The sequence below is a fragment of the Panicum virgatum genome, chromosome 2K (genome assembly GCF_016808335.1).
Source record: "Panicum virgatum strain AP13 chromosome 2K, P.virgatum_v5, whole genome shotgun sequence".
Classification (NCBI taxonomy): Eukaryota; Viridiplantae; Streptophyta; class Magnoliopsida; order Poales; family Poaceae; genus Panicum; species Panicum virgatum.
Window position 1 is genome coordinate 280,015 of NC_053137.1, and position 16,110 is coordinate 296,124.

At 43.5% G+C, this 16,110-nt stretch overlaps 1 protein-coding gene and 1 long non-coding RNA gene across 2 annotated transcripts; one reads left to right on the plus strand and one right to left on the minus strand.

Moving 5' to 3' along the window:
- Positions 1-3,562: 3,562 nt before the first annotated feature.
- Positions 3,563-10,032, minus strand: LOC120659863. The gene is made up of 3 exons (XR_005669235.1): positions 9,796-10,032; positions 6,816-8,076; positions 3,563-6,020 (listed from the first exon to the last, which is right to left on the minus strand). It is a non-coding gene; the product is annotated as an uncharacterized LOC120659863 (long non-coding RNA).
- A 4,456-nt stretch (positions 10,033-14,488) lies between these two features.
- LOC120695818 (mavicyanin-like) lies at positions 14,489-15,704 on the plus strand. Its single transcript, XM_039979053.1, has 2 exons — positions 14,489-14,864; positions 14,985-15,704. The coding sequence occupies exons 1-2, from the start codon at positions 14,699-14,701 to the stop codon at positions 15,425-15,427; spliced, it is 609 nt and encodes a 202-aa protein (XP_039834987.1). The 5' UTR covers positions 14,489-14,698; the 3' UTR covers positions 15,428-15,704.
- Positions 15,705-16,110: the final 406 nt, after the last annotated feature.

Here is a 16,110-nt window from a genome sequence, read left to right on the forward strand (position 1 = left end):
AGATGATAATTTGCTGAGTATTTTTTTACACTCGGCAAAGAATTAAATTTTTTCATACTTCCAACCTCAAAACTTTTTCTACTCTCCATATATAACATGTGTTACTCCATGTCAAAATTTAGTACATTTTTTTATTTATTTACTATAATTAATTACTTACATTTCAAGTAATTTTTTGAATTAAGTCAAATTTGAAATGCAGTTGATTCAAATAATGGAATACAATGAGCAGAAAAATTATATTCATGTTATTTAGCCCAGTTTGAGGCCTTACCCGTGAAATGAAAAGAAATTTCGAATATATTATTTAAAAAATATGACCACTAACATGTGTCCGAATGATTTTTAAATTCTAAAAAAAGCAAATAAAATCTAAAAATTATGAGATTTGCCATGATGTGATGGTATCACACGTGGAGGCTGTGTTAAAAAGTTGAGAAGATTTAACACATTTTGTCATAACAATATTTACAAAATCGAAACATCTCACAAGAAGTATATGTGTGCTTGTATGTGAGAGAGTTAGTGGATGTATTTTTTGAATACAAACTTTTTTATATGATCTCATATGAAAAAAATTTATATCAAAGTCGTACAACTCGACGAAATATAAAACTTTGTATTTTCAACTTTTATATTGGAGTCTTTGAGATTGTTTAATACTTCAAAATGTCATTATAAGTTATCTAATTTGGAATTATAAATTTTAGAACTTCTAAATGACTTCACATGTAAATAAGTTCTATACCAAAGTTATAGAGCTCGATGAGATCTAAAACTTTGTAGTTTACAACTTTTTCATTTGAACTCATTTGCCTGTACTAAAATGCACTAGAAGTCAATTAAAGAAACACACTTGCCACATCATCAATCCAAATCTTCAAAATAGAGCTCTCTCATTGGTCCAAACTTTATGAGCCAGACCCCCCCTCTCTCTCCCAATTCATCTCTCACGAACTCCTCATCCGCCGGCCTCCTCCTCCTATCTCTCATCTCTCTCATTTTCTCACTCTCTCTCTCTCGGCCTCCTCCTCCTCGACGACGGCGACGGCACCGGCAGCATCGAGCCCCAGGCCGACAAGAGCTCCTCTCCGGCCCTCTCCCTCATCCACCCTCTCGCGTCTCCTCTGCTCCCCCTCCACTCACCCCTCACCGGAATAGATCGACCGGTGAGGAGGGGCGGTGGGGCAAGGAGCGGCGGCCGCGGCCAACTAGCAGAGCAGCTCGCGCCGCGGTGCTGTGTGAGCGGAAGAGGAGCCGCAGAGGCGTGCGGGTGCGAGGCGCGCGGGCGCAGCGGCGGCGCGGGGGGCGGCGCGCGTGGGCGGAGAGGCAACGCGTGGGTGCAGAGCGGCGGCGCACGAATTTGATGCGTGTGGGCGGCGCAGCGGCAAGCATGGTCGACGCGCATGGGCGGCGCGGCGTGGATCTGGGCGGCGGGAGGCTTGGCGACGCGAGCCAACGGCGGCGCGGCGGCGTGGCAGGCAGCAACGGTGGCGGGCTGGTGACATCAGCAGCGGCCGGCGGGGGGTGGAGGGGGGTCTGACATTTTTTTATATTTTCCAAAAAATATTTGTCGAGTGTCTGTTTCAGACACACGGCAAACAACCTCTTTGCCGGCCGTTCTATGCCGTGGGTCATTTGCCGAGTGTTACACACAGCAAATCTTTTGCCGTGTGTAATACCGGCTTTACCGTGTGCCTTTGGCACACGGCGAATGACTGCCATCCGGTAGTGAACATTGAGTGAATAAACGCATTCATGAGAAATATAGTAAGTTTATACTGTGTCCAGGTCTCCATATCATCATGTTCTACTAATTTGTTAATTTTTTCACAATGTATTGCTGGGAATGTCAAATTTTTATGCAGAACGAGAACCATGGCTAGTGGAAAAAAAATCATGTAATGCTTGCTGTCTTCAATTTAGTGATACATTGTTTTTTAATTTTCTGCAACGTAGAGAAAAGCTTTTTTTTTTTTGTTTTGTGCATGCTAATGCTTAGGAGTAATCTGTTTGATTTTTGAGGTGAGACGATCTATGTTTTACATTTTATTCTTGGCATGTCAATAAATGAAATAGTGTTTGTGATGATAATTTAGAAAAAAAAATCTATCAAGAAATGAGAATGGTCAAAAGGAAATAGTCGCGTGTTCCGTGGTCCTTATTAAAATACTTTATTAAAAAAAGGGGTCTATCTTCTTGTAAGGTGACTTATATTTTGCTTGTGTGTAAGTCACTGTGTTTTTGGGTGTCTTATTTTTTAGCTTATGTGTAAGTTACTGTCCTGGACCATTGGATGTCGATCCTAGGGTCCATATATAGAACAGATCAGGACCATATATAGAACGGATCATGCACTTTGATTACCGAGCCCGACTGTATTGTAGTTGTGCCAGTTGACCTTTTTTCTACCTGTTATCGGTTTTTGGGTGAGGGTGACCGTTGAACTTTTTCTACCTGGCATCGGTTTTTGGGTGAGGGTGCTTACAGGCTATCTCTTAGGCCTATTTTTGGGCTGTATTGAGACGTTTTGGGCTCTCTAGTGGCCTGTTCTGAGCTGTCGAGCCCAGAAAAAAAAAAACCATTAGCAGTTAAGGTGAAAACATCCAGATCAAAATAGCAGTTAGAAGGAAACATCCTCACTTCTCGCGTAGCTTGGTTTGCCTGATTATATATTACAATTGTCTGTACCAGCAGCAGTCACTGCCAACATTCAACACGACTAAACATAGATATGTTCGGTTTGTTAACTATTCTAAGCTTCCGAAAAAAAAGAACAAGACAAACCACTATATGTCTGTTCTAGTTTTTTTACACGAAACCTGCTCCAAAAAATTACCACAAATACTGTATTATCTTTGCAAGTAAGAACATAGTAAAAAAAATGATATCATGTGTACAATAATTAAATCTAATTAAAATACAAGTGACCTAATTACATATTACAGAATAAGAAGTGATGGACTGATGGCTCAAAATTACAACCACAATACTACAAGCTGCTCTAGCAATTTAGAATTTACAGTGACATAATAGAAAATTACACATCTATAATAGGGTGCAATTATAGTATACATTATTTGTAATTTGTTCAAAAATGGTAATTAACCAAAAAAACAAAAGAGACCAATCAAAAGGTCGAAAATGATACATATAAAAAGGAACTTACATAGATCCAATCGTTGGGATTACAGCAAAAGCAATCATATGACCTAGAACGATGTCATACACAGGAATTTATGGGAAAAGAGGCAATGAGCACAAACATCAGTAAAGGGAATGTCATTTTGTCTTCTGACTTCACAATGAAGCCTTCATAGGGTATTAAAAGGGGGAAAGCATCAGAAATGGGTGATATTGATGGTTCTAAAATCAAATGACTAGATGATTTTAAGATAATATAAATAATAAAAAAATAACTCTATGATATAGACGATTCTAAAATCAAATAACTATTGCATACAGAAGAGCAAGCCAAGGCAAGGAAAGTGTTACATGTTGAAAAAAACATCATCCCCTGGCACTGGATAGACAAACAGAGAAACATATGCAGTAAAAGTGACACACAAATACAATAACCTAGCTTCACTAAATAGAATGTAATCAGAAATAGAAAACCATGGATCTCATATTCCTATCAAAATACCAGGATTTTCAAATTTACAGTAATGAATGAGTAAATTATAGTGCTACATGAGGGTGTAATTCTAGCATAAGTTAGTTGTTATTTTGTAGTCACAGATCCAAATGACAAATAGATAGCGAAATCGACTGACCCAGGAATCCCCATAATGGACACAACTAGTCAAAAAAAAATTTAAAAAAAGAAATAAAAGAAAATGAAACAAAATACAAATGAGAAAATTACAATAACAAATGAGTAAAAATACTTGGGTATTTTTAGCATAGAAAATCCTAGTGAAGTATTGCTCACTATTATGTTTTATAGTAACAAACTACAAAATTATAACACTTAATGAGGGTGTAGTTCTAGCATAAAAATTCTGTAATTTCGGGCAATATTTTCATATTTACTTGATTGCTCATATCGGGACTATAGATCAAAGTTTAAATGAAAGTTTTCAACTTGGAATGAGCAAACCAATAAAAGGCATATGACAGGCAGGAAGACAAATATTCAGTCATAGAGTAGCATATTTAAAAAGAGTTTATGTGGACCAAAATGCTCTACTTCTAATTGCAGTAGTACTACACTACTTGGGGAATGAGACAAGGTAAACTGTAATGTTAACTATATGTACAACCATACATTTATCTAGTCTCATAAGAAATTAAGAAATGAGTCTTGTACATCTAGTAAAACAACACCTTAAGAAATGAGTCTTGTACATCTAGTAAAACAACACCTTATTGGAAGATAATTTTATTTGCAGATTGAGTCCACAATAAATCTTAAGCTCTCAACTCACCAAACTAAAAGAGTAAGACAGGCAAGTATTTTGCTGCAACCACAGCTTTAGCATTATCTTGTTCTCCTATAGAAGAGTAAAAGAAGGCCTGAGTGGAAGATGCTAATGGCCACTATGGCCCCTAAAAAATCAGGACACATCCTGAGGAGAATAAGTGGCTCTTCTGATTCCACTCCCTAATGATTAGGAGCTGCTAACAACACTAACATGTTCAGGTAATTAACTGATAGACTACTAACTAAATTAAAATAGAAAGAGACACAAAGACTCGACACTATATATACTTAACACAAAACAGGGGTCGATATCATAAAAATACAATGGACATAGGAAGAGGAACCAATCTGTAAGGTTATGGAACACAGAGCACTGTTAGATTGCTAAATAGGAAACCAGTGTTGCAAAAAGTCATTTTGAATAAGCTAATATGAAAGAACATTTAGCATTGTAATTGGCCCTACTTCAAATATTCACCAATAATGTAATTTGGATATATCAACAATCCTATTTCCACAACCTGTCCCAAATACAGAACTGAAGTGAGAAAATTACAGTAACCAAAATACAATCTGCTCTAACGTTTTACAGTAACCTAGAAAATTACAGTACTGAGTTAGGGTGTAATTCTAGTATAAGCTATTTGTAATTCAAAGTTTCAACGAAAGAAGTTTTCAACCTAACATGATTGAACCAATAAAAGGGATAGGACATGCAGGAAAGGAAAACATTCACTTGTGGAGTAACATATTTGAAAAGAGTTTATATGGACCAAAATGCTCTACTTCTAATTGCAATAGTACTAGATGACTTGGGGAATCAGATAGGACAAACTATAGTGTTAATTATATGTACAAACTATATATTGTTCTTCTCTCATGGGGGATGAGAACTATCAAATTGCCATACAGCCAAAAAAACATGAGCAACAAGGATAACTCGTTGAAATCACTACCAGCATTATTTTCCTCAGTTTCACCACCAACAAACATAGCAACACACATGAGCAAGGGCGTACAAATTTAAAAAATGTTTCCAAACAAATGAAAATCCAATACGTCTCCATCAATCATGCTTATAGGGATAACAACACAGGATGAAAATAAAAAGAAAAAAATGTCAGCTGGCATTTCAGCATCAAGAAAGTCGCATGATATGAAATATTGCATCCAAATTTAAAAGCACAAACACAGATCATCATCAGGCATCAGTTCTTGCTAGCTCACAAATAGCGGACCTGTCATGGATTTGTTTTACTGCAATCTTTAATAAACACTCTGATGTTATATAGGTTATGCACTGCAGCATAACTGTACTTAAACATTCAGTAGAGTAGATAGATTCTAGAAAGTACTACTAGTATTAAGCAATTGATAGGAGTCTGGGAGCTCACCGCAGGAGTGTCAGCCATGCCAGATTCAAGGAGCCCCTCCCGAGTAGTAGCCTGCCTTGCGTTGGGTGCTGATATCCTCTTGAGCTCGCTCTTGACATTGTCGAGGTCAGATTTATACTCCCATAGCTTTGCAACCAAACCAACAAACCAGCCTTGACGCTTGACTACAGGATCCTCGCCTCCAGGTCCATCTTCCGAATCTGCAAGCACACAGAAAAAAAACTTAGATTACTGCCTCCCCCAATCTCCCAAACTCAGGCAACATGGTTAGATAGGTATGAGAAAAAATTTAAAGTTAGATATTTTGTAAAGAAGTGTGCAGAAGATGAACACATGAAAAAATCATATGAGACATGAAGTCCTATAAATAGGGGTGCTTCCCTCCTCTCTTGGCATACCATGGCATAAGAGGTCTCAAATAGAAGATGGTAAGGTTGTCATGTAGTATAGTAGTGTCATGGTATGATAGCTACATAGTGCAAGGGTTCTGTGTTGTATTAAGTTATGGTGAATAAAGAGTTGAGTTACCATATAGAGCTGGTTAGAGTCGTCAATTTCTCCACACATGTAGCTAGGTTATAGCCCGCTATAGCCTTTCTTAGCCTCTATAAACACCATCCGCTATACCTTAGCCCACTATTTTAAACATTGTTCCCTAATACAAAGGATCTGAGACCCATAAAACAACAGAATTGCTATACAAGGGAGTTGTTAACTATCAGAAATTTGCATGTCTTAGATTTTTACCAATGTTTCACATTTCACCTATTGATCTAGAAAAGAAAATACTAGCATTGTGTAGCCAGGCCAGTGGAGAAATGCATGTCCAAGCAGATGCAGCCAATATTCAACGCCAGTATTCCTCGCAAGAAATCATTTTGCCTTATTATCAACACTAGAGTGCAGAATGCAGAATGACACATACTAAAAATACGTTTGTTAGATACTCCCATCCTACCACAAAACATTAAAAGCTTTGCTAAAGGGTTCCTTACCAGCAAACAATGAAATCTGTCCGGGCTCCGATGCTATTGCATCATTTGCTTGTATGCAAGCCCTTGGGCCTGCCCTTGCCTCCGTCATTTCCTCTCTCCTTAAAACAGTCAACTCCACCAAGCTTTCTTTTCCTGTTCTCAATTTGCTCTGGTTTGCCCAAGAGATGTGCTAACATAATAGGAATTGCCTTTGCTGGAAGTATAACTTTCATTGCAGTCCCTCTCATTTCAGTCCATAACTCTCTCATCCCAATGTTCACATGGTTGAGGCAGTTATCAATGACTATGCCCACAAAGTAGCCTTTCAAGTTATACACCGGAGCAACCACCAATCTGTTAAACCCATCAGAAGTGCATGATCCATAATGGCAGGTTAACAAGAACTGAGCCGTAGTACCTGCAATAACCTCGTCGGTGCGTAGGCCTTATGCTGTAAGAGATTGTGCAGTGACAAAAACTCATAATTCTGAAGTAGGTGGTCGGAGATGAAGGAGGAAAAACTAGAGTTTGCTCAAGTTGGATATCGTCATTCGACACTCTCACAGCTTGGCACCCTGTATGAGGATCTGTTCTTAGCAAACAAAGGGAACTGTGAACCTTGCCAACAACTAAAGCCTCTTTCTTGACCTTGTCACAAAAGCGGACCCTTAGGCGCTTCTCTTGTCCCATGACAAAATATGATTGTGTAACTATATAAGTGTGCCTTGCATCTACCTGGGCAATAAAACCACTACAATAATTTCTACCTCCCACCTCTACAACTGTCACAACTGATCTTATGACTCGCCTCTCAACCATTACGTCTGTTCTTTCCATGTTTAAAAATATTCTTTCCTAGAAAAAAATAGAATCATAGTAAGTACTAAATATGCGACACATTGATTACCCATATATCAATACATTCAGATTGAAAAATAAAAATGCCAACCTCACGTCTTCAGTTTAAAACACTTTTCACAGCAAAAAAAAAGAAAAAATGTTTTAGTATCACCAACTTGATGTTCAATTTACAAACATATCAGATATTCAGATGATTCTAGTTAAAGCTTAGCCAGGACTCCAAACAATTGTAGAACCAAAGCTTACAACGTAGCTCTGGTGCTTCAAACCACATCTCAGAAAAATGTAACTACACTAAACAATTCTAGTTAATAACCCGGAAATGGTTGATTGAATTTACAGTTACCTCAAGTCCTGACGTTGGGTTAAATTTGACTATTGTATGGCTTGTTCTTGATCTGGATATTGCACTTAGCAGGTCCTGTTCATCGGGGAAAAAAAGAACATTTAGACTGAGGCCAACAAGAAGATGCAAAATGGATAGGCATAAACTCTGTTTGCCTGGTACACAGTGACTTCTTCAACCACGCAAAAAAACTCATCTCCAACAGACGGAGGCGGAGGCAAAGGCAAAAGCAACCGGACAACTGCCGGTGTTCCTCCCGCGCGCCGCTCGTGAAGGCCGTCGGACCGCCTCACCACGACCTCGCCGCAAGATCAAGGGCTCCCGGCTTCCGAGGCGCCCGAGGAACGGCAACGCGCGGCTCTTCCTGCGCTCCGGGTTGGGCGCGGGGGCGCCAGCCGCGGCGGCCGCGACGGCGACGACCTCCTTGGCGAGGCGCGCGTCCCCGCGCAGCACCGGCGCCGCGGGCTCCCGCCGCGCCCCGTCCCCATCCGCCTCGCCGCCGCCGAGGGAGACGAAGGAGAGGACGGAGCGGAAGAGGAGCAGCAGCGAGGAGGGAGCGGACAGGAGGAGGCCCGCCGCGGATCCGCGGCCGGCGAGCCCGAGGCCGGCCGACCCGAGCCGCTGCGGGCGGAGCTCAAGGCGGCGGACGGGCCGACGGCGGAGGAACAGGAGGAGGCCTGCCGCGGATCCGCGGCCGGCGAGCCCGAGGCCGGCCGACCCGAGCCGCTGCGGGCGGAGCTCAAGGCGGCGGAGCTCGAGGCCGCCATGGGCCTCCGTTGCTCGAGGTCAGGGGCCCGGAGCGGAGAGGGAGGGAGGGGGCGGCGGGAGGACGGGCTGACGGCGGAGGAACAGGAGGAGGCCTGCCGCGGATCCGCGGCCGGCGAGCCCGAGGCCGGCCGACCCGAGCCGCTGCGGGCGGAGCTCGTGGCTGCCATGGGCCTCCGTTGCTCGAGCTCTAGGGGCCCGGCGCGGAGAGGGAGGGGGCGGCGGGAGGACGGGCCGGCGGCGGAGGAACAGGAGGAGGCCCGGCGCGGAGAGGGAGGGAGGGGTCGGCGGCGACCGCGGCTCGCCTGCCCCGCGGGCTGTATGCCTTCGAGGAGAGAGGAGAGGTATTTTTACCTCTCCTCTCTCCTCACGAAGCAAAATGCGTCGCCTTTTGCAGGTGCTGTTGGACGAGGGATCGGCGATGCACAGTATCATCTCGGAGGCATATATTCTTTTGCGTATTGCTGTTGGAGTCAGTCTTAGAGTTAGATACTGCATTTCAGAATTCTGTTGAGAAGTAATTCTGGCAGAAATAATAGTACATAGTAAAAGAGAAGAGGTAATAAACCATCATTTTTGTGATGTATCTATTCCAGACTGCATGTATGGTAATCATTGAGGTTATATATGCAGAGAACAGGTATCTTCTTTCAGAAATGTATGTGCAATTCTGAGGCAAGAGAATTAATAGAAATAATGCACTCTGGGAACACAAGAACGCAAGCAACACTATGAGCTGATCACAGAAGCGAGCATCACTGCCGGAGCACTTTATCCTTTCTACTACAGTTCATCGGTTAGCTCACCATGTTGAAGAAGATTACTAAACCACCAAAGATATGATACTAGTGCAGAATGCGAATGATGCCAGAGATTGAAAATTGTTCAAGTTGCTAGTAAGCACAACAGATGTCAAACACCTTCAATTAAATCTGCAGTATTCTCTTTCCACAAATTTGCCACAGATTATATGCATCACACATGAACATGAATCGAGATGCCAACTAGTAGGAAAAAAACTCACATCACCTTGAAATTGATGTCGACAGGGAAGACGAGGTGGAGGCGCCGTGGTGGATGCGGAAAAGGAGGACGAGGTCGAGACACCGCGCCGCTGCAGATCGATACGTCCGGGTGGATCCGGCGCTGCAGTCACGAGACGGGGAAGCGGAATTGTGGCACCTTGACGTGGAGGCGCCGAGACGGAGAGACTCACCCGCGGCGGCGGCGCGGACTCGCGACGGGAAGGGAGCAGCGATTGGCTCGTTAACGGGGAAGCCGCGCCCGACGTATCCGATCGAGAAGGCGGGGCCCTGTTTAGTTCCAAAAAAAATTTACCCACCCATCACATCGAATCTTCCAACATATGCTTGGAGTATTAAATGCAATTGTAAAAAATAATTTATTACACAGTTTAATTGTAAATGACAAGACGAATTTTTTAAATCTAATTTATCTAAAATTGAATATTAATTATCAAATAACAACAAAAATGCTACAGTTTCGAAATCCAAAATTTTTCACGAACTAAACAAGCCGAAAGAGTCGGTCGGGGCGTGCTAACGCTACGAGAATATTTTGCAATATATACAAATTAAATAACCAAAAGAATATATAAATCAATGGTTATTCGAATCTGAATTTAGACATATAACATGCTAATGACCTATCACATGAGTACTTGACACACAAATGACCGAATCACATTGTTGACCCAAAAATTAATTTGAATCTTCGACCTTCATTTTGACAAATATATGCTAAATTCTCCACTCTATTTATAGCATGATAGAAAAAAGAATAAAAAATGAATCAGATGTTGAGGGGATTGCAATACCGACCTATGAGATATTTTTTGTTTCATTCCTGCCTGCCAGAAAAAAAGTCAATTAAGTGATCACTTCCTAGTAGGAATTATGCGTAATATTATAAGGAAAATAGTAAAGATCTCATAATTAAAACCCAAACAGAAAATGACGTGAGTGTCAGTTGTGCAAATTGGCAAAATAAATATTCAAAATTACTAAAATAGCCATTGACATCTATATATCCCTTTTGACAGTGCTGACAAAGGTGCAGCTGGAAAAGGAACATTTGAATTTACAGTTGCACACAAGAGGCAGAAAGTAGGACAAATGGTAAGCGACACTTGGCCTTGCCTAATTCCATTAAGAGATGGAAACTTACCACAATAACAAATATTCAGTAAAAATAAAGCTGCTTGGACTGAATCAGTAGGCATGAAAGAATTTTTTTTCTCAGAAGTGCAAGCAAGGTACGAAACACAGCAGACAATGCAAATGGTCCAACTCTGAATAGGAAGCACCGGAGCAGATGCAGAACACAATTGTATCTGAAATAGAATTTTTTTCCCATAGTCGATTGTGTACAGCAGAACATTCTCAAGCTCTCAATCGCAAAGAAATTTATGCTATAGGAACAATAGTATCATCAGTGGCCCAAATAAGAGCTAACGTGCTAAACAAATTGGAATGATAATGGGCAGAAAAAGCGATTTTGTCTATTCTTTACCAGAGGCGTAGACTGTGGAGAAGACACTATGATCCAAGGGCATGATTTATGGTGGTACCAGCATGCTCTCCGCCGGCGACAACCGGATCATATCATGTGCACGTACTTGCATTGGACGCAGAGAGTTGGAGATCCAAATCAAATCTCACGCTATTTCCCTCAGGAGCGACATCGCAAGAGACACACCTTGTTCTACTCCTCGAGGCGGAGGGTCCCGGCAAGGAAGATGGTGGAGCCGACGAGGCTGAGACTGAGAGGGCGACGGCGCGGCGCGGTGGATTTTTCTAGTGAACTGCGCGCGGGAATCAAGGCCTGAGAGGAGGACGTACTATCCAAATAACATCAACCATTGGATCTGAGTGATGAGAGAGAAGCGCATGTAGAGATAGAATCGTGGCCTTTTATTTTGAGAGAGTTGGATTCCTAATCTATCTCTTTTGGGGGTAATTTGAACTCGTCTTTTTATAGGGGTAGAGAAGAGATATTGTGGAAGATAAATAAATTCTCTAAAGCCTACTTTAGCTTAATTAGTTTAGAATATAATAGAAACAGCCCAAACTAAGAAAGTACTTCTTTCAACATTTAATTCAATATTTTTTTAAACATTTGAGGTTCAACAATTGAAATTGTACAGACCAAATATTGAAACCATACAAACCAAATGTTGAACGGCGACATCCGCACGTTCTTCTCTGGTAGCGCCATCTTGAAATCCTAGATCCGTCGCTATTCGGGTCATGTTTAGTTTCCAAAAAAATTTCTACAGGACTTATTATATCGAATTTCGGACACATGCATAGAATATTAAATACAGTTGAAAAAAAATCAATTACACAGTCTAACTTATTAGCACGAGATGATTTTTTTAAAACTAATTAGTCTATAATTAGACATTATTTATCAAATAACAACAAAATGTGCTACGATACCAAAATCCAAACTTTTTCTCCAACTAAACACCCCCTCGGTACAGGTTGATGGACCGGCCGCGGCATCCATCGCGGTGGCGGTGGAGTTCTATTGGGAAACATGATGACAGGGGTCACATGACAGCGGTCACGTAGGTGGCGGAAAAGGCGTCGTTGGAGGTGGGGCCAACGGCGATGGCTGTGTCTAATCAGGAGAGGTGGCAATGGGCTTGGGAAGTTGTCTGGTAATAGCTAGTACTAGCTACGTAATTTGCTGATGTGGAGGTCAGAGATTAAAGAAAAAACTATTTTATACTATTGGACCGACACGTTCATCTCACGTGTTTTTGGATTATGTGAAATAAATCAGATATTTGCTCGTCACTAATGACTACTCTCTTCTAATTTTTCATTGCCACGTCAAATCTAGCTAGCTAAATAGCTAATCATTGTAGATGGCCTGACAGGTGGAGCGGGAGACAGAAAGAAGAGGCAGTTCTCACGAAGTCACACGATGGCCAAGGGAGAGGCTGGCGGCGGGATTTACTCCAATGGCTAGGAGCATATGGAGAACGATGAGAGAAGTGGGCAGGAGGCGGGGGTTGTACGGTGGAGCTAAGAAAACCATAAAAAATAGCACTCTTGTATTTTAGACCATGTTGAATTTTGCAACAAAAGTTGCCAACTTTTGAGCATTGAAAAGCGTGTTTGTGAGAGGGAACGCGCTTCCCAATGCTCAAAATTTAGTAAATTTTTTTTGCAAAGTTTACGAACTAAACATGGCCTTAGCACTGTTGTAGAAAACTCCTCTGATTTTGGCGTATTCTGTCTGATTTAGTAGTATTCTGCCTGACAAGCGAAGAGAACAGACAGGGATCAGTTAGTTTTCAACGGACTACGAATCAGAATAGTGCATTAAGGTAGGTACATACGTCGAACGAGTGTTCTGCAAAACTGGCGGGTGCGTTCCCTCTGCGGCCAACTGTCGCTTGAATTCGCCAGAACGATGCCACAGCCCACCAGAGGTCTCGTCTCGTCCCAGCACGGCGCGCCACGAGCGCGAGGTCTCAAGTCTCAACTCGGATGAGGAGAACGCGCGACCTTCAGGTCGATCTTGCCTCCTCCGTGCGGGGCCGAGAGACGTGAAGCTGGATTCAGGATGGGAGGGAATGGTTTGGTCGAGGCTTGCGCTTGCAGTGGAGGAGCGGCGGCGGATCGCCGGGAGGGGAGAAGCAGCAGCTGGGCATCTGATTCTGATGGAGCAGGAAGGACTTATTTGCAAAGAGAGATGTTGCCTTTGCCTCTCTGTACTGCTTTGGACAGAAACAACTGAATGGCTCTTGTGATGATGTTCCAGCTCTGGAGAATGGAGACACCAGGTGTCCAGCAGTGCTACTGCTTCCACCAGACTCAAGCATTTGTAATGGGTTTGTGTTAGGGTATGTTTGGCAGAGCTCTGGCTCCTCTGAAAATAGCTCCGGTTCTGGCTTCTCTGGTGGAGCGACTCCTCTAGCGAAGGTGGAATCGTTTTGGAAAAATATTTGGCAAAACAGCTTCATCTTGTTTTCGTGAATTGATTGAAGAGATCAATGCATACATACAGAAATGTAAACGCGCGCCTAACAAACGGCAATAATCTAATTAAATTAAAGCAACATTGATTATACTGCTCTTCTACCAGACTACCAGAAGTGTTAGCAAAAAATTAAAGAGGCTTTTCTATTGTAGCTAGTCAGTTGGTTCGTTCGTGGAAGCCATGAACACGGCTTAGCTAGCTGCCGGACTTTTTGGGTCTCCAAACTAACGTGGAGGCCTGTAAACAAACCAACATTTAAATATGCCCAGCCAACCGACGACGATATGATGATGATGGATTAGTAGAATGTGCATGTATGCAGCTAGGCCATGATAATCATTAATTGCTTGCTAATCACTCTTGGTTTAATTTGGTGGTATTAATTATACTAGCACGTAGTCCTGCATACATGGGCACATGGTGGCCGTCGATCAATGGATTGGAAGCAAGAAGCAGGGAAAGGAAGGAATGGCAATGCAGTGCTTGCCACCGGCGAGCAGGTAGCTAGCAGGGTGGTTGAGCTCATGTGTTGGGTTGCTGCTGCTCTGAGCCAGGTCAAAAGAATCGCCGCGTTTCTCTGTCTGTCTGCCTGTCCAGCCACCAACCCCGGCCGCGCTCGTCAACCATGCATGGCCTGCATGATCTGTCAGTCAGTCAGTCACTACACTAGGCCGGGCTGGCTTAGGCTCTGACCTGACGACCGCCACCTTCCATCAGTTCATCACCACTTGGTTCTCTGCTCCGACCCATCTGCCTGTCTATCTATATAAGCCAGGGCCAGGCCACCCAGTGTGCAGGAGGAGCCAGCCCCAGCAACAACACCGGCATTGCCACGCGCTTCCACTACCGCATTGCCAAGCTCTCGACTAGCTGCTCAACGTACGCGTAGCCAGCAGATCCGCAAGATCGATCAGAGATGGTGGTGGCCAGAGCCTTCCTCGCCGTGGCGGCCGTGGCCGCTGTCCTGCAGCTCGCCGCGGCGGCGGACCATCCTGTGGGAGGCAGCGGCAGCTGGGACGCCAGCGGCACCAGCTACAACGCCTGGTCCGCCAAGCAGACCTTCAAGCAGGGCGACACCCTGTGTAAGATCACCGATGACGATCTCGATTATTCAGACATTCTTTCATCAGTCCCACTCCTCTGTCTCCCATCCCACCACAAATCTGAAAAAAAAATTAATGATTTGTGCCTGACTGCCGCAGCGTTCCAGTTCGCGCCGTCCCACGACGTCACCGAGGTCGACAAGAAGGACTACGACTCCTGCTCCGCCGCCAACCCCATCAAGTCCTACACCGGCGGAAGCGCCGCCGTCAAGCTCACCGCCCCGGGCAAGCGCTACTTCATCTGCAGCGTGACCGGCCACTGCGCCTCCGGCATGAAGCTCGAGGTCACCGTCGCCGCGGCCGCGGTCACCGCGCCCGCGCCCGGCAAGGGCGGCAAGCCCCACCACAAGAGGAGCGTCGCCCCGACCCCGGCCCCTGCAGTGGCGGCACCGGAGCCTGCTGCTTCTTCCACCGACGACGTATCCACGCCCACGGCGGCGCCGGCGCCCAGGTCGTCGGACGCGGCCACCATTGGCGTGCTCGGAGGCAAGGCTTTCGTGGGGCTCGCCGTGGGCGTCGCCATGGCCTTGGCCGCCATGTGAGCGTCGTCGTGACACGCACGATTGTTTTTTTAGCAGAAATAATAATTCGTTATTCTTATATTCTACGGCGCAACGCACCGACGGTTGTTGCTGACAAAGTTTACAGATATATATATTGTTTTTTTCTCTCCCATCTTTTGCCGTCTTTGGCGGCAACCAGCAGCATATAGTATTCAATTCGATTGTATTATACATGAACGATGATTATATTAATGTATTATTCTTGTCCGTCCCTGTTGAGAAGGAATAAATACAATGTATCATTCATTATTCACTATTTTTTATTGGTATTATTTGTGCTCAAATACTTTATATAATAGCGGCACCAAACACGCAAGCAAATTGTCTAGCTTAATTTTACGATCTGCTTGGAGATTTGTACATCCACTCATTGACTGAGCTGTGATAAGATGATGATACACCAAACTTTAAATATACACGATTGAGGAAAGTCATGTCAAACTGCCTATTTGTCTGTAAATAAAAGTTGACGTGGTCGTTTGCAATACAAAGCCTTCCTGCGTTAGCAAAAGTTTGATAATCTCTGGTTTGGTTTTTGTAATGCCAATGTTTTCGATCTGTGTTCAATGCAACTACTAATCATGCACATTCGGTTGTTTCCTCACTCATTTCACCCTTTAATTTTTTTTTCATCCCTCATTTTTACCCTTCTTTACCGACTA